The sequence below is a fragment of the Acromyrmex echinatior genome, chromosome 4 (genome assembly GCF_024713525.1).
Source record: "Acromyrmex echinatior isolate Ae372 chromosome 4, ASM2471352v2, whole genome shotgun sequence".
Taxonomy (NCBI): Eukaryota; Metazoa; Arthropoda; class Insecta; order Hymenoptera; family Formicidae; genus Acromyrmex; species Acromyrmex echinatior.
In genome coordinates this window covers 4,014,482-4,034,174 of record NC_141855.1, presented here as the reverse complement: position 1 = coordinate 4,034,174, position 19,693 = coordinate 4,014,482, and the positions used below count along the sequence as shown (strand labels likewise).

Here is a 19,693-nt window from a genome sequence, read left to right as displayed (position 1 = left end):
TAGATGTAGATTACATATGTCGAAAGAAGAATTACATTTGCTATCATGACCTATGTAAAAAAGATTTACTTTTTTCATTTATTTGTTAATATACGGAAATATAATGGAATGATATCACATAAATTATTGAAACATAAATCAATTCCTTTATCTATATAAAGAGAGACTTAATTAATGACATATATTTATTAAGATTTTTTTCATTCTCATATTCGAACTTTTTTTTTTAATGCAAGTATTGTATATGAGGGATTCTCAAAAAATAGGAATTATTTAATAGTGATTTTATTCACATATTTTTTCATTGAATTATGATATGTAATAGACTTAAAATATTTTATAGGATATGTTAGTTTTGTTATAAAAGCAACTAGACAAATGATAATATGATAATATTATGATAATGTTAAATAATACAATATGTAATCTTTATATATAAAAATATAGTAGCATAAAACATTTTTTACAGCTCTTAGTTTTCTCATACTTTTTGATAGAGGAAACCAGGAAATTGAGAATTTTCAAATTAAATGTGAATAATTGATCTAAACTGAATTAATATTTCATTTTAATATTAAAAAGCAAGTTGAATACCAAGAAAAATATTCATATTACACATTAAACGAACCTTAATAAAAATATAATTATCAACATTTGCCTATATAGATACAATTATAATCTCTTTCTGTGATAAAAATCGGATATATTTTAACGTATTTAAATATATTTAAAAAGTTGAGACACAGAAATTCTAATTTTTTGGGAATCGTCCATATCTCTTTTATACTTTTACTTTTAATGACGCTCGTTAAATTATCCCGATAGCAAAACTTTAGTGATTGATGAGCGTTGGCTAAAGTAAAAGCAGAAGAGACGGAGATGTTGTGGAATAAGCCACGTCGCTCTTCCGGTACCTGCCCCTGTCCCTTTCTCTTTTTTTCTTATTCTAATGCGCGCGGGAACAAATGTGAATACACGGTTATGACATTTTATATCAGAACACAGTGCTCCATTTATCCTGTCATGAATTGTGTGTAGCTCATCTTGTGTGCCTTGGTTTACGTTGTGTATTATTTTTTTTGGCTACACAATGAAGAGAGGAGGATGATTAACCGTGAAATACGGTCCTCATATAACACGAGTGGAATTCTCTCGCTCGTCTTTCCTCTCATGCATGCGTGATTATCAATTGAGCCGCTTTATTTGAAAGCACGAGTTAAATACTATTAAGATAAATAGAATTAAAACGATGAAGAGATTAAATTATTGTATCTATCTTAACAAACACTTTTTGTGAGATTGGTATACATTAGATATAAATTTGAGATTGATATACAACTTAAATAATTTAAGTAAATCAAATGTGCGCTGTGTAGATAAAATATAATGAAAGTCAATTTGTGGCTTATTAAATGTAAATATTTGAAGATATTTTCAATATTTTTCATTAATCCATTGATCGAATAGTGAAATAAACGGCTCAGTTGTACAAAATATTCCCGTAAGTTTCTAAGTTTAACACCTTCGCGTTCGATAGTCCCATTTAAATGGTTCATGTTATTTATATAGTGATAAATTATATTATTGTATGTAATTATTTATATAATTTTCAAAGTTTTATTAATTTTCATTTTTTAATTTCCATATAATGATATCAGCATTCATAAAATTTATTGTTGGTTTATCTAAGATGTAAGACATAGTTCACGTTTCACATTCATTGTCAGATATGCATTGTTGTCATTCACGTAAATGTTACATATTTTTAAAATATAAAGATTATTTCGACGTATAGAATTTAATTAATAAAGATACGGAAATGTTAACGATAAACGTATTCTATCATCCTCGTTGTTTTATGCACAGATCTTTTATTCTAACGTCAAGTATTAACTCTTTCTCCACAGAACATTTCTTTTAAGTCTTACTCTCGTGATTCCGGACATGGCGGCTCCGAGCAGGAGGATTCCCCGCGGACGCACAACACCCTGACGCTCGGTCACTCTGGTAGGAGACGCGGACCGAATGATGCAAGCGATATGAACACCGGTACCAGGACGATCGGCGGTAGACGTGCCGCGATGCCATACAACCATACATATACTGAAATCGTAGACGGTCGAGGTAATGGCGGTATCGCCGGGCATCATCAATTGCATGGTCACCACGGCCAGCACGTTCATTTGCCGCGCGGCCTTGCCAACGAGGATGATCCAGTGTACGAGGAAATCGAGCGTGGTGGCGGCGGAGGTGGTGGCGGTGGCAACGGCAGCGGCAACGGTGGTATCAGCAGTGGAATTGGTGGTATCGTCGGCGCTGGCGAGATCCAGGTGTCGGATATGTCCGACGAAGACGGCCGTCGACCGAGCGACATGAGCAGGCAATCCTCCAGGAGCTACGGTGATCATCGGCCGCTGATCCCGTACTCGCCCGCCGCCGATCGCAACCTGGTGCACTATGGCCAGACGATGACGGAACGTGGCGGTAGTGCCGGTGGCGGTAATCTCACGCATTACGACTCGACGGAGTACGGGGTGGAACGAACCCTGAACGCCTGTTGGGAGAAACTGCGCCGGCAGCAGGCCAGGTACGAGCTCGGGGATCTGCCGCGATTGCCGGCGGCATACGGCATGCCGCCACAGCAGGACCACACGCGGACGGTGGCCGTGCTGGACGGGCACACCGTCGTCTGTCACTTACAGCCGCAGACGGACATGTACACGGGTCGCGGTATGCCGCCGCCGTCCTACAGCGAGTGTTAGGTTCCGACCTGGGCCGGGGAACCTCTCTCGTCCCCTCGCGAAGAAACGACGAATTCGTCTAGGAAATGGTGACGTCGACCAGCTTGTACGGCGTAAACCGTCTGGACGATTCGTCTCGTCCGGGACTACGTGGTGGTGATGGAGGTGACGGTGGTGATGGTATCGATGATTCGTTCCTGAAGAGAATAACCGAGGGGAACACGCGGGAGACGAACGTGCCGCTTTTTAGCTCAAGCGTAAGCGCGACGGTGTCTTGATGCAGTCTCGTCGCGTTTTAGCCATAATCGATGTATCGCGAGCGTTCTAGAGAACGCCGCTCTTGTCTCCGTTCAGGTGGAATTTTGATCAGACGTCTCCTCGCGAACGAACGGAGAGAGAGAAAGGATGGAAGTATGAGAGAGAATGAACGAATGCGAGATCGATGGGCGTCCAACTAAGACTGTCACGTCGTCCAATGGACGCCCCATTTCTCTTAAGATATACCGTGTATATGTGTGCGTGAGTGCGTACCACCGCGACGTGGACTCTGTATAACAATTGTAGCGGACCTCTCGTTTAGGCTAAGTCGACGACGATGACGTGCTCATCGTGGCCGGGCGTTTGGAATTGGCGAACCGAGTGCGCCAAGAAAGATCAGAACGTAACGGGTCTTGATGAAGACGGGAGTTTCTGCGAAGTCCGAAGCGATTGCGAGGAGATTGGCTTTTGAGATATATTCTGGATTTAAGTACGATGTTTTTGTAGATTTCATACGAGCGTAACGAACCAAAGTTTTATTGTTTTGATGTTAAAAAGCAGCTCGTGGAAATTTTTGCAAAATATCTGTCATATATTATTCGACACATCAATTTTTAACTTTTGTTTGGTGCAGATACTATAATTTACAAAAATAATAACTGCTATTTTCAATAGAAATACAAAAAAAAACTTTATTATTTAGAATTTAAAGTATTTGCAATATATATATATATATAATATATATTCACAATTGCAATTTTTTATCAGATTAATCAATTCTTTCTATTTATTTTAATAATATCTACATTCGATTTTTAAATGGCCATAGTGCCATTACTTGTTTGCATGTTAAAATTTTGTTTTAAATAAGAGAAGGTTGTTTTTTTCTTTTTTTTTAATATACATGTACAGATATTCTTTTCTTAAAATGAAAAAAATAGAAATATTTATTTCCTAGGTATGCTAATTGTTGATTTCCAGTTTTCATAATTCGTATGTCAAAATACGTGACGTATGAAAAATATATGTTATGATTTTGTTAATCGAATTGGGAAGCATACGCGTTGCGCGTCGTTTCTGTAGGTATCATTTTCAACATACTTCGTATAGCAATAACATCCAACAACAGTGTTATCGAGATCGAATCGAATCCTATCCTCGTGCGCGGCGGACTTCGGGGGAGGAAATATTACGTGAGCATCGAGTGATACTCGGCACATCTGCGTCAACCCTTCCCAGACCCGTACCACCGCCACATGATTGTAAACGGGTCGGGGAGAGTTACGGGACACGACAAACCGCGTATCGTAAGCCGGTATTCAATGCGGTAAGTGGATTCATCGATGGCTCAGCCGTCACACGTTCGGCGATATTAGGTGTCGTGTTGATTGTAGCATTAAACACGGCTCACCGTGGTCGAGTGTAAACCACGTGTAAATCACAACATGACGTACGTATCGTTTACATCTAGTTACGGCGAGCTGCGTTTAATACGGTCGTTTAACGTCGTCTCTTGTACCGCCGTAGTGCGACGAACGAGTCGTCCGGCTGATTTCCCGTCGGCCACTTCCGAGTCAGCATACTGTTAAGTATTCGGCGGTGTAAAGCTTTTCAAGCATAGATAATCGGCGTGGGCCCTCAAATCTAGAGAAGCAGACGTTGTAACATAGATCTAGACATATCGCTGCCGGCCGAATCGTCAACGATGCGCTGGTATCGTCGACAAGCCGAGGGTCAACATGCCCGTATCTCGATCCTTACGCAGAATCGACGACGGCTCAATAAAGGAATCGATATCTTAATCTGAGGTGAGATTTCTCTGCGATGATGTATTAACTTCGCGTCATGTTAAAAGATGTGTTAAAAGTTGTTTTAGAATTTAAAGAATAAATGATAATTTCTTTTTTCTTTTTTTATAAACGAACATAATAATTTTTTATATTGTGACATAAAGTAATATATGATATATTGGAACATATAATCTCATCACATGTAATAGTCTGTTATTTCAGCGTCTCCTGATAAAGTCGCATTATGCAAAATTTATGAACAATATTTGAAAAACATTTAATAGTTTCAAACAAATAGAATCTGCTTCAGGTATATACCTAAGGTATATGCCTAAGGTATTTTAATTATTTTCAATATTTTTAACAGCAGTTTTTTCATTTTTTATAAAATATTAAAAAGAAAAATATCACAACAAATTATTATAAATTAATATTGCTTTTCATATTTATTATATATAAAGGAAGAGAATTATAGAGATATTTTAAATATATTGTAATATGTTGAAATATAATAAAATTATTTTGATAGTTCTTGATTTTTATAAATATTTTCATGCTTCCATATTGTTGATATGTTTATTGAATTTGATTTATGCGGTAATTTTTTGAAGTTTTCAAACTTTTAACTTTTAAGGAGATAAAAATGAATTGGTATTTCCACGTAAATAATTTATTAAAATTTAATAAATCATCAACTTATAACGTTCCTTTACTTGAGATAATAACAAAACTCTCTATCAGGAAATGTATAATTTTTTTATTATATACGAATATATATATATATATTTTAATTGGGATAAGACACCAGAATACATCTCAATTGATATGAATTGTCGCAACGAAAATGCCCATTAGGTATTTTTATTTTCAATTTATAATTCAATTTATAAGCAGCTACTTGTTTATATTCTTTCTGAAGCCGATTCTGCGCGAGGCTTTATTCTGACACGGTGCGTTCCTCGCACGAGCTTTCGCTGAGTTCGGTTTCGACGAGCAAATAACGAGCGTGTTCTCGGCGCTGATGGCCGGAAATTAGATTTCCTCCCGTGTGGGAAGAACAAAGGAGAAATCGAGGGGCAATGGCTAGAGCGCCTTTATCAATCGTATGTGGCAGCTCCTTGTCGCGCGCCGCTTTGGAACGTTGCGTTTTAGTCCCAGAATGTTATTTTTATAAATAAAAATGAATAAATAAATATATATATATATGTATGTATATGTATGTATACACACACAGTAACGATATATTATATTATTGTGAAGGAAGAGAAAGCGTGAGAGAAATGCTAAGAAGGGCCCAGGAATCGTAAGTGGGCGGGTAAATATTAGTGATATACAAGCGGATTTCCCGAGCGACGTGGAAAAATGCGCGAAAAACACTTAGTCACTGTTTTTTACTATTTTTTAAAACAAAACCGTGTATGTGTACGTGAGAACGCGTGAGCTAAGCTAATCGTGTAACCAAGGGATCCCGCGCGCGCGCGCTATTTATTTTTATCATCCCCGAGTGTTTTATATCGCGAGCAGAAATTGTGTCGAGTGGGAGTTTTGTCCTTCTCCAACTATCCCTCGTCTTCAATGACGTAAACCACGAGGATCTTCGTCGGACAATGTTCGTGAAGAGACTATCGAAAGCGAGCTTCGATAGTCTTCTTAACGTGGTACATTGTGGATGAAATTACGTTGAGTGGACTATATATAATATACCTATAATAATTAAATATACTTACAAATACTTAAAATCACGATTTCCTTGTGCAAGAGAGAATGTTTATTTTTCTATAAATGTGAACATTTATTTTATTTTGTATTGATACAATTCGTTTCTAATATAAAAGAAAATTTAAAAAAAAAGTTTAGGATTTAATTCAGTTGGAATTTAATTTAGCAGAACCACTTTGATTTGCTTAATCCATATTGTAACAAAATAGTAATTTAATTAAGGGAGAAATTGCGAGTGTGATAAGTTCAACGTATCTTTGTCCGCTATGTCACGACTTCGTGGTTGCTTGATTTATTTCTCGCTCATGAGAAACACCATGTAGGAGAATTGTAACAGTGATAATCGCGTTAGGGGTACCAGCTATGTTAAGTGTGTAAATGTGTCCCGAGCAGTTGTACATAATTGCTCATTCTGGCGTTTTGAAGCATGTGTCCAGCAAAGATTTTTTCAAGTATCCAATACAAGAAATAGCATAGCCTTTACGAACGTTGTTTAAAAATCTATAAGATTCTAAGAGCTCTAAATTGGAACGACCAAATTATATATTACATTGCATCCCGAATTATTACATTGCTATCTGAAGTGACTTTATATTTACTTTTAATGAAATTTGCAGAAAAGTAGAATAATAAATTTAATTTCTGCAACCACAAATCATGCATTATAAAGATAAAATTTAAATGAATTTTTACAGATCAAACTAAATAAAAAGTGCGGAAATTATTATTTAAGGAAAACGTTTTAATATTGTTTATCAGTAATTTATCAAGATATCTAGAGATATAAAAATTAAAAAAAATTTTTATTTAGAAAATCCTTACGAAGAATATTTTAAAATGTATAAATATTATTATTCAATTGTGCTTTTATAAAAGAATTTTACGAGATTTCTTGTTTCAATCGGCAATCGTGTATCAGGATAGTCGCCTCTGAAAACGTTATGTAATTTAAAGTTTTTTAATATATATAATCAATATACATAAGGCTACTGTCAACTGTAATTTCTTTACCAACAAATTTGATTCAACGCCGCATTTCCTTTATCATTTATTAAACTGCAATTACGATTCAGTCGAGACTACGAGCTGCTTAGAATTTAAGTTTCACCATTGATTTACCCGAAAGAAATATATACATATAGCTTGTGTATAATTTTTTACAACCGGGAGAATTGTAAATCTCAGATACATAAAGTATAATTGCTAGACAATTGTTGAAAACATCCACATTCCATCCGTTTGACGTTCGTGCGAGCCTAGAAATAAAGCAAGGGCCGTCACGGGCTCGAAAGTCGATCAGTGTGTCAGATGAGATAATAGTCCGCGTATTCTCGACGCATCTTTAAAGCGAAAACTATGACGATCTTGCGCGAAGAAAATCAAACTTAGCCGCTATGAAGGCAAGCAGATTCGCGTTTAATGCGAAACATGCGACGAGAATGCGGCCAGACGCGTCCTAATTCGAAGTGTCCCGACTGAAGTTTCATCGCGTGCACGAACACGGACACCGCGCGTGGACACGTATACGCGAAGCATTATCAATGTCGCGAAGGACTCCGAGTGCGAGAACCGAGTATGTACATAAATGTAAATAAGGCTTTGTACATGTTGGAATACCTTGTAATGTAAAGTGGAGCGCGAGCGCGAGAGATCGAGAGAGCCGAGAGCGAGGATGCGAGAGACCTTGAGATGATGACCGATGCGAAAAGAAAGCATACCTAGGCTAAGTTTATCAGTAAGTAGCGAAGCTATTACGAGCTATTATGTATTATCGGTGACGCGGCGCGAAGGATGCGCAAGGCGGATCTTAACTTAAGTCCCAACGCGTATTAGGTAATGTGTAAATAAACTAAGCGAAGGAAGTAAAATATTAAAGAGCCCAAGTAATCGTTGGATATTTATAACAAACTCCACTAAAGTAGGCCGACGACGGAGAGGTAAACGAGACGGTTGGGATCGAAACTCGCAAAGTCCATCTCGGACGCGAAATTCTATTTAAAGTGATCCTTTTCGCTTTTCGCTAGAATTTATTATATTTATTTTAAATATAAAAAGTTATATTTAAAACGGTCTTTTTTGTTTTGAAAAGGATCCGTGAGATTCTGATGTTTTAAGTATAAAATCATATCTAAAGTCTCTCTTGCGACTCGCTTTCAACGTAAAATTATATTTAGAGAATCTTATAAGAGATATAGTTTTATGTTTGAAAATGAGTTCGATGAGCGAATGTTGGATTTTACGAATTACGATCTGGGTGTCTCGAGTAAAAAAAAAACTGAAAAGAAAGAAAGACAAAACATAGTCGAGCACACTCGTCCACATGTGTATCGCTGCGCGAGAAAGGATTAAAGGATGAGGGGAAGATGCGTGTGGGTGTTAATCGAACATGGACAGACGATGTACAGTGCATGTTTTATCCTTAGCCGTTTTATAAATGTAAATATCTTCCGCCCTCTCCACCCCTCTTCCCAAGACCATTCTTTTTTCACTCCTTCTTTTTATCTCCTCCCCCGCTTTTCCACCGTGAGAGAAACAGGCGCCAGATTAATTGATCGTTCCAATTGAAATGTTTCTTCTTTCGTCGTAACGATCCTTTATTATCCGCTCTACCCTCTTCACTTAGAACTTCTCCTCCATAAGTTTTCTAACTTCGTTCTGTGAGATACTTAGCGGATAAGCTTTCGTTTCAGAGTGTAAAAGATGAAATCGGGTGAAGCTAAAAATCATCTTCTGTCGATTTATCGCCGCCTTCCACGACAGATTCGAAACATTTTGAAGTCTCTTATGAAGTAATACTTGCGTCCCATGTATATACTGTGAGTTGCAGTGAATGAGTGAAAGAACGCGAGAAGAACGCGAGAAGAACGCGAGATTACCGCGTGTGAATTACTTCATATTCATTTTATACTTATTTTTTTCGATACAATCGCGATCGCATGAGGTATCAAAATGACGGTCTCTGCAGTAGGCGCGGTGATTGTGGTAGCGTTAATTAATTCTTAGCCTACTATTGATACCTCCAAGCCCCAGAAACAGTATAACGTTGACTATACTATTTGGTATAGTTAACGATAGAGAGTCGCGTATTATAGTATTATATTATGCTATACAACTATACTGCATTTAGTATAGTTCATAATAATAGCCATATTATATTTCTTCTGCGACTGGTATGATTATTTAAAGCTACTGGTACTTAGAGATGTGTCAATAGAGGGTAAAGGCTTAATCCGTTTCCGGCCATCTCCTTCTCCCAAACCGTCGAACTGAAAGCCACGAAAATTGCAGAATTTAGGGTCCACGCGATCGCAAATAATTCATACAACTCTGTGATTTTACCTTTTACGTTTTTCCTTCGTGATGTAAATGATACTTGACGCTAGAACGCTAACTGTGAGTTGATACGATTATCAAATGCCAATTCCTTGTTTGTCTATTGATATATTCCTCATGATTAATGTAAATAAGGTTTATATCAATTACAATCATCGATATTTTCTTTTTTTTTTTTAATTGCGCAATTTAGTGATATAAAAAATGATAGCTTTTTAACACTTTGTAGCATGTGAGATTTAGTATTAAATATTTAAATTTTATTTAAAACGCTATAATGTTAGCAATAAAATAATATGAGTTATTACAATTGTTAGGTTTCTTCAAATTGTTTTCTTTTATATTGTTTTTAAAATGTTCGAGATCGTATGTCGCAAAGTGTTAATACTAATTGCTAATTACGTTAGCGTTCTAGGGTTAAGCACGCGCACACTTAATAGTACATGCATGAGTTTTCTGTACTACGTCGCCTGCGCACGCTAAAAAAGAAAGTTTAACGAAGCAGAGGAGGAAGGGTAAAGGTAGAGGACGAAGAAGAATGTAAAGTCTAGGTATCTCCGAACTAATAAGAGCCTCCGTTTCCTGATTTTTGTATGCTTCTTTAAAACTGTCTGATACAAGGAAAAACAAAGGATAAATAAATGTGTACCAATCTCTGAATAAAACGCCACTCGCCTCAATTTTTTTCTATCCTCAATCGTACTTAGAGTAAGAACTATTATTCTACTAATGAAACCATGGAACAGATACTTTTTGTTAAAGAAAAATAACAAAAACAGATTTAGTTATAAGAAACGCATGAAAGACGTTAATCAAAGTCATAAGAATGTTATCTTGTATCATTTTTATTTTTAACTCTTGTGCAATTTGTTGATTGCAAAAGATGTGAACAAAATTGTGAAAAGGTGTAATAAGAACAAGTATTTGTCAAGTGTAAATATTTTATTCTTTAGCGCCATGTCTATTAAGAATTTTAATAACATCGCTATGATTACTTCTTCGAGCTATCATCAGCGGTGTGATTCCAAAAGAAGCTTCGTAATTCACATCGATTAGATTGTGCTCCAAAATGTACTCAACAGCCTCCGCATTGCCAGTTAGTGCAGCAATGTGCAGAATAGTTTGACCGACATTGTCTACAAGAGTAACGTCAGCGCCCAAGTATATGATACACTTTGCCGCATCCAGGTTTCGATGCTTTATCGCTTCATGAAGCGGCGAGGACCCTGAAGAGTCTTGTGCATTCAGAAGATTTATGTTTGATGCGACAAGTAAGTTAATCACTCTCTCATGGCCGTGAAATGCTGCACCAAATGAAAATTGTACAAACGAATTGTATATTACAAATCGAAATGAAGAGAAATTAATAAATAGTAAATAAAAATAGTTAAAGCAACTAATAACAATTTAATCAGAGACATTAAAATTTATTTTAAATTTTCTTAAATATTAAAAAAAACAATATAAAAGATAAGAATATAAGAATAATCGATATAATCATAAATATAATTTAAAAAATAATGCTAAACATTTTTATAAACAATAACAGAATTAATGAAATACTTGTAAGTATTTCATTAAATAAAAGAGATTATGTATTCTTTCTCTTAGATTTTTTTAATGCAATAATCCCAATATTCCTAACAATAAGTTATAATTGTAAAGAATAAATCAATAAAAGTTAATAGAAAGTATATACGAAATATCAGTTCTCAGTAGATAAAATACTCGCAAAGTAGTAGCGTTACCAGTAGTTGACTACTTTTACTACTGTAGACTTGAGTTCTGTAACCGAATCGATATAGATTTCTCTACTGAAGATAATGGCATTTTTTGTGAATAAGTTAGCCTATTTTAAAAATGTCTTAAACATATACTTAATATATTAATAAGATGTAGCTTTTCCTGAATAAAATTTTGGAAATAGTCCAACGTTCCTGATATATTTTAAAAGGGATTCTAATAATATATATAAAAAATGCAGATCTCGATATAATATATATATATATAACTTCGTTTTTATATTTTCACTTTACAAATAATTCTTTATTTTAATCAAGACAAAGTCGAATTACAATATTTTTAACGAAATTATTAAACCCCAAAAAATATATATATCAAATTTTTAACAAAATTGTTTTAAAGTTAATTCCTAACTTTTTAAAGTTTGAATATTTTTTGAATGACGAATATTAAAGATTTAGAGAAAAATCAACATATTGCAAATATGTATAATTACCAGCAATGTGCAGCGCGCTACGACCATTGTTACTTCGATCATCAATGCATTTCGGCAAATGCTTCAACAATATATTGACCACATTTTCATCTCCAGTTCGGCAAGCGATGAGCAATGGCGTCCAGCCATCTTTATTGCGTAAATATGCATTAGCATTAGCGGCTAAAAGGGCATCGATACATTGACGTGCTGTGGGACCATTTTTGGTGCATGCAAGCATCAGAGGCGTCCAGTCGGCGCGCTTTAAAGCGTCTACCGATGCACCTTCATTGATCAAACGATAGTATTTACAATTAGCGTTACAAATCCATATAATTTAGTATAATTTAATATATAATACAAATCCAAATAAAATATAATTAGTTTAATTTCACAATAATCAATTAAAGTTTATATAATATAAATTAATTTTTAAATACACGGAGAAAATTTTCTTTTAAAATGTATCCTGAAAATATGGTAATTATAGTACAACACAATATTTTAAAGATTTTTATGCACTTCAATAAAATTAATCAAACTTATTTTATATTTTATTTTATTAATAAATAAGAGAGATTACATTAAATATAATTCTTCGAAATATAATGGTGTCTCACGACTACCATATTTTCAGGATAAACTCTAAGAAAAAATTCTCTCCGTGTATATGTGAAAAAGCAATTTAATATAACTTAATTTTAGTATTTCAAAGAATATAAATAAATCAAATATAAAATGTACAAAATATTTTTGTATAATTTACATGTAATTAAAAGCGAACTATAGTTTATTTATCATAAAATAATTAATTGAAAAACAGGAACAGAATTATACCCTTTTCCAGTAAATACTTCAAAATATCTTCTTGTGCAAATTGTGCAGCTTCGTGCAATGGCCTTTTCATGTCTTTGTTAGTAACATCGACCTTAAATGCCAGCATGTTGAATTCTTCGCACAAATATCTCACGATATTTATATTTCCCTCTCGTGCAGCCACATGTAACGCAGTATCGCCGGATGTCACATAACGAAAGTCGCTCCAATCGCGAATTCCGTGTTTCTCAACTAGAGTTTTCACTTTATGTATGTCTCCACTGTGACAGGCACGCAGAAAATCGCGCGACGCATTAGGAATCTCCGATTGCAACATCATTGAACATGCTTCGCCGAAAAAAGTAAAACTTTTAATTCGATGTAATTATAATAGAAAATCGGAAAAAAAATGTAGAAAATTTTCTGTAAAACTAAAGTGGTAACGAACAATCGGCGAGACTTGAGAGTCAATACGACACATATTCCTAACACTGCTGCTCTCTCTCTGTACAAACTTAAAAAGACAATCACTATCGGTATGATTGCACTGACTGCCAGTTCTTCCATAACGAAATACATTTGATATCTTATTTATCGACCACCGGTTATATCTCAGCTCTGTCTGAACAAAGAAAGTAATTTAATCAATAAATATAAATTATTATTTTAAAAAAGCAATAATTTGGACAATTTGAGCAAAAAAAGACATTAGATTTTTCAAATAATACTTAAAATAATTTTTGAGTTTGAGACACAAAAAGAATATTGAATTCTACATTTACATTTGTGAAAAAAATATAAAATTAGATAATTAAATATAAAATAATAATTTTAAAAATAGGGAAACCGTACATATATTTGATATTTTTTCTTTGAGATATCCTTCAAAAACGTTACACTTTTATTTTTGCCGATGATTCTTCAATTACGAGACGAGACGAGACGTATCTATATATACAGAACGAGAGCGAAGGAAATCAAGGACAAATATATAGTCAAGCTCCATTATGAGGTGTAGGCATGTCAAAATTATCATACATATTGGCTGACTAGATGCCGACAGGAAGATACCGCTGTCCGGTCCCAAAAGGTTCGATTATTTAAACAAACCTGATCGAGTGATACGATCGCGGTCACACCCACTTTAACGCACCTTCGTATAAGGATAACAAGAAATTCTCGCTCAGGTGAGAGATTCTGTGCACCAGGACGAGCCCTCGTGCTCAGTATCGAAAATCCTTTTGCTCTTAAATTATTCCTAAAGTTAACAAAGTTTCTTTTTTTTTAATTACGTATATTTGTTATCTTATGTTGATTTAAATTTAACTTTTGATTTTTTTATGTTTCTGTATGAATTTCAAAATTGTTAACGTACACGATTATATGTAAACGCAAGTATTGAAGAAGGTATGTTTTATTAATTTATCTGTATATTAAAAAAGGTGAAGAAGAAAGAAAATTAAGAAAAGCGAAATTAGAAAATATTTATCAGATTTACAGTTGCACTTGAAGATTAATCTAATAATAACCTCAACTAATTTCCAGGTTTTTATTTTATTTGTTACTTTTACAAATAAAAATTTTCAGTGTGGAATTGTATAACACAAAACTAAATTAGTTATATTTTATGAAAGAATTTATCATATAATGAAAAAATAACATTTTAATATTTTTGATTTTTTTTCTGAAATATCGACATATTTTAAAGTAATATATAATAAATATTGAACATAATATAATATACATTATATATTATGCTTTTAAAAAAAATTATCAGATTTGAAATTTTATCTATTGTTAAGAAGAATATACTTCTCATGTTATCTCTCTCTCTCTCTCTCTCTCTCTCTCTCTCTCTCTAATTTGCATAAATTTTCTCTCTTAATATAAATTATAGTTTCACTTACATTGAACTACAATTTCCCGTCAGGCTTTCAACAATTCTCATTTAGCGAATATTACCGAGAGTTGCCTACGGGGTGGGCGGGGTGTGCAACCTTACCGCAGGGTGCACAAATGAAACGATTCGGGGGGTGAAACGCGTACGTGAGCAACAATTTCCCTGCGTGCACGCGTCGAAACGAAATTCATGTTGTATGCGCATGGAAATTACGAGTAGCACACGCGTGCGCTTAACTCTCACACATGAATAATAAACGAGGTGCTAATGCGCGCCCCTTCGACACCCCTGCTTCACTTCGTCTTAACTGAGCCGGCGTGTCCGAAAGCGTACGGTAATCAGACACCCGCAGTTACATCACTAATTCATTCGCTCATTTTCCATCGCCTATATCGATTGCTGCGTTCTGCAGTTTTCTATAAGCATATGCGTATTATGTATTAAAAGCAAAGACTTTGCAAAAAATAAAAGTTCTTTTAATAGGAAAAACAAAAATATCAATAGTTTTTATCTTATTAAATAATATAAAAAAATTATTGAATAATAAATTGCGAGGAAGTCCTTTCTAAGAAAATATACTTTTATTTTTATAAATAAAAATTTATTTTGTTTCTAATTTTCCATGCACTATTTAAATACTTGCAATATTTAAATACTTCGGAAACATTCAGATGTTTAAATAGCATTTAAAAATATCTATTGTATATATCTTTATTAATTATATATTTTACACTTATTTCTATTTTTATTCACATTTTCATTATATGCCTTTAAAATTTAATTTTTATAAAATTTATATCTTGCTCCCAATGCTGTACTAATTGTAATAATTAAATATACATTAGAACATTTAAATATTCAAAGAACATTTAAAAATATCTATAGTCACATTTATTGTCATATTATAGTCTCTATTGGATTTATACGTCTTGCACCTATTTCCATTTTCGTTCACATTGTCATTCACACGTTTGCCATACGATAAAAGTTGTTAAGAATAAGGATCAAACAAATTATTCAATTTGACAGCAGACTTACTACTTTAAGAGATGAGCGATTTTATTACCGGCACCTATTTATCTAATATTGAGTATCTGGATATGATATTAAGGTAGTTACGTGCTAAAACTGTGACTTCGATTCGACTAAATGGCAAACGGAGAAGCTAAATGGCAAACGAGAGGATATTTGTCCGTGGATCAAAGTACGGTATTGAGTAGGCGTATTGCCAAAGGGGTGGGGGAGGGGAGAGGGAAGGGGGGTCAGACAGTCGATCTCTCAGTTTAGCCGCTTAACGAGAATCGCCTCCTCTTTAAATGAGACTCGATGACCGAGCGAAAATCCAAAGCGTATCCCGATGACACCGTAAGAAAATTATGAATCCGAACGCTCGCCTGCCGTTCGCATTTAATCCGCCAATAAATTGTGACCGCTAATAGATTGTGGCGCGTGTCAGAGGTGTGTCTCATCGTAAAAGTGTAACTGAACATGATTTAATGGCCAAGTGAATGGGCAAGTCATTACTAAATTTTTTGTTTTTCTTATATAATAATAAAAATTGCGTATTATAATATAATATCAGTTACTGTTACATTAATGTATGTATATGCAATTGAGTGGAAGTTTAGGTTTTTCTTTATACATCTCATGTAAGTCGACTTCTTTTGATTATATACACTTTATATACATTCTTTGCGACTGATTTTGTTCTGTTTGTTGAATTCCTGTTGGTGTTATATATTGATGAATGGTTATTGCAATAATTCATTGTTAAATTTTAATGGAAGTAGTTATTGTAATTAGTTACTTACAATTAGTTACTTAATTACTTGGTTGTAGTAATGATTTGATGATGACGTTGCGAATCCTTTTTGATGATAATGTAACATCAGAGTCGAAAGAGTCAATAGTTACTTATAACGGGTTGGAAAATATTCATTACTAAAAAAATTAACTCGCAATCTATAACTTTCAATTTGTAACTTGTTACTTTTTAATGTAACTTATAACGGACCCTAACAACATAGATCTCCAGGAGATATTTAGAGGACATCTGTATGTCCTTTGAACATCTTAAAAATATCTCCAGAATGTATCTCGGATAAAGTGTGCTTTATTAGGGAAGTAACTTTAAGTTCGATCTACATAGCATTGTAGGTCACATGTTTGTTGCAAGAGTTAGAAGTATTAACAGATTTCAATTTTTAATTAGTAAATATTCAATGTATTTTAAATGTAGAAATCTTTGCCTCAACGCTGGCATTGACATCAGAGCTGTGCAACGCCAGTTCAGGGATATGTTATCACCGGTAGAGGCTTGCAATGTGCAAAAAGTTGACAGGGTGGCTTTTCCAGCCATCTCGCCCCCACGTTCTCGAACTTACAGTCGCTGATCGAACGGATGGACCGGACGTGGGACTCCCGTCTTTCAGCGGACGTCCCCGTCTATCGAGATACTCTCTTTCGTGTCTTTCTCTCCACCGAACGACGAAAGAGGAAACTTCCTGCGGCTCCGGGTCGATCTTTCGGGTGCGGCGGTGCAATAAAAAACAGTCCAGTCAGCGGGGCGTGGATATCGCCGATGGCACGGACGGCCACGTCGCGTTCGTCGAGTCGACGATCGCCTCTCGGCTCTATTGCACTACGCCGCGCCCGTTTCTTTATTTATTCCTTCGCCGTTTGCGTTTTCGGTTTATTGTCACAGCCCGAATGGCATTTGTATCAGCAAGTTTGTCAATTGTCGAGCTTTTTGCGTACTACGCCGTTTTTAACGTAATACGGTTTTTTTTATTTAATAAAAGAATCCTTTGTATGTATATACAATATAAGCTAGAAAAAAAACTGGTGTGCATGTGTTTGTTTGACGATTTATTTATTTCATACATAGTTTCAATTAATCAATTTATGTAATTGATTCAAATTTATGCAGATTGATTTGTGTGACGCAGAAATAAATAGAGTGATGTACATGTACTAAAAAGCCACCTGTTATATTATTGACGTCTGTCCTATTCCTTCCGCTACTCTTTGTTTATTATTTTTATTTATATTGCATCAAAAAGTTTGGAAAATTGTGTACACTTTAACAACTAATCAAATCAAATTAATTTACTTCATTGTTAACATTTTTATTCATAATTGATATATAAATACGCTATAATTAAATTAACAATATTATTAAAATTTTTTTTCGTGTGTTTAGATGTAATAAATAATTCACTGATTAATCTATATTTATCTTTTTGTCTATTATATAGTTTCTCAGTATTCTTTATTATTAAAAAAAAACACAATTATTTTCTAAAATTAAAATCACATCTATATTTCTAATAACTATAGCATATAGTCATTACAGAATGAGCATTATCAACAGAAGCCATTCAGCATCGCTAATAAGAAAAGAGAAGGCAGAGAAGAGAAAGCCACCTAAGCCGTGTCGACGAGATTCCGCAGGAGCTGTCATCACGTCTTCGTCATCATCGTCACCGTCGTCGTTCGCTCTAGAACGATCCAGCGCAAGATGTGTGGGGGAGACGGTGCCTGAACAGGCTGGATGGAGGAAGTTGGTTAGCCGCTGGTAGCCAGGATATCAGTATCAACGCGGTGTAATCAGCGAACCACGCCCATTGGCGCTATGCTCGCTCCGTTCCGCCCACTACGGCAATTACACCCTCGAGTCACCCACTGGAGGGGAACATTAAACTCTCCCCCATGCCCCCTCACCAGAATGCTCTACTCGTCCCACCTCTGCATCACCCCTCGACCTCCTTTCTTACCTTCGTTCTCCTTTTGCAGCCAGTTGTTTCTTCCAAAGTTTCTTTTCTCTTCCTGTGAATCTTCTCTTTGTTGTCTCTCTTTCGATTTTTATTTCTAATTGCTGCTCGCCGAAGTGTAAACAAAGTAGAATAAAATGATTATCTCATTTTTTCAACTTTCTTTCAATTATTGAACGTGTATTGTTTGGCCTGCATTGTACAAAATATCGTAGTAGGATGAATTATATTTTTTAGAGATCAAATAATTGGTTTATCTACTTAATATAAAATGTATAATTATTATGTAATTATACACTTTAAGTAGATAAACCAATCTATACGTGCGAATATAGTTATGCATTAAAGTGCTCCAGACACCCCTAAAGGCTAATGCATATTAGCAAATATTACACACCTACATATGTCATGTATAATTATCCATACAAATATAGATCAATATTTAACAAATGTATACAAAGTTAGCGTACATTAGCCATCTAAAATCATCTAAAAACATCTTTAATTTCCGATATTTCTTGTTTGATTTAAAAAATAGTCGATAAAACAAATTTTTAAACTTCGATAATTTCGATAATATAATTATGTTTTATTCATTCAATTACTTGAAATTAATTTTCACGATGGGTTTCTGCGATTTCATCGTATTCTTGAACAATTCATGTATTCCATAATGCAGCAGTCATCCAATATACATGATACAGTAAAATGAGCTAACTGCATGCTCACGATTTTAGTAGTTATACTATGGATGCGCTCCGTTATGCGCTTACAGGTCTTGTAAGCATCATATATCATTGTTTAATATACTTGATAGACAACAAAGATGAACTGATGCTTATAGCGTGTAAGCGTGCATGAAAACGGAACGTACCTTATATCGTTAAATGCAACAGCGTGTAAAATAGTTATGGAAATAATGGTAATAAAATTATTCAGCAAAAAATAGGCGAGAAATGTTTATTTTATCTCAGCACGTTGCAGAAAATATTTATCGAACTTTTCTTCGAAAAAATCTCGAGTTTCTATGACTATTAAAAATTACTCTAATTATTTGACACTTAATTAAAATCTTTCTGTGGTAATCTTTTTACAAATATTATAAGTTTTCTGTTAGGTTAATTTTTAAGCATGCATTTTTTTAT

General features: G+C 34.6%; 2 protein-coding genes across 11 annotated transcripts in view; one reads left to right on the top strand and one right to left on the bottom strand.

Moving 5' to 3' along the window:
• Positions 1–10,506, top strand: part of LOC105152941 (latrophilin Cirl) — a 476,845-nt gene extending 466,339 nt beyond the window's left edge. For all 10 annotated transcript variants that reach the window (XM_087406038.1, XM_087406030.1, XM_087406032.1 and 7 more), the window contains one exon: positions 1,908–10,506. In XM_087406038.1, the coding sequence (XP_087262164.1) occupies positions 1,908–2,762 (855 nt within the window). In that variant the 3' untranslated portion in view covers positions 2,763–10,506. The remainder of the gene's footprint in view (positions 1–1,907) is intronic.
• Positions 10,507–10,764: 258 nt separating this feature from the next.
• LOC105152939 (ankyrin repeat domain-containing protein 16) lies at positions 10,765–13,523 on the bottom strand. The gene is made up of 3 exons (XM_011067499.2): positions 12,897–13,523; positions 12,081–12,344; positions 10,765–11,145 (listed from the first exon to the last, which is right to left on the bottom strand). The coding sequence occupies exons 1-3, from the start codon at positions 13,213–13,215 to the stop codon at positions 10,784–10,786; spliced, it is 945 nt and encodes a 314-aa protein (XP_011065801.1). The 5' UTR covers positions 13,216–13,523; the 3' UTR covers positions 10,765–10,783.
• Positions 13,524–19,693: the final 6,170 nt, after the last annotated feature.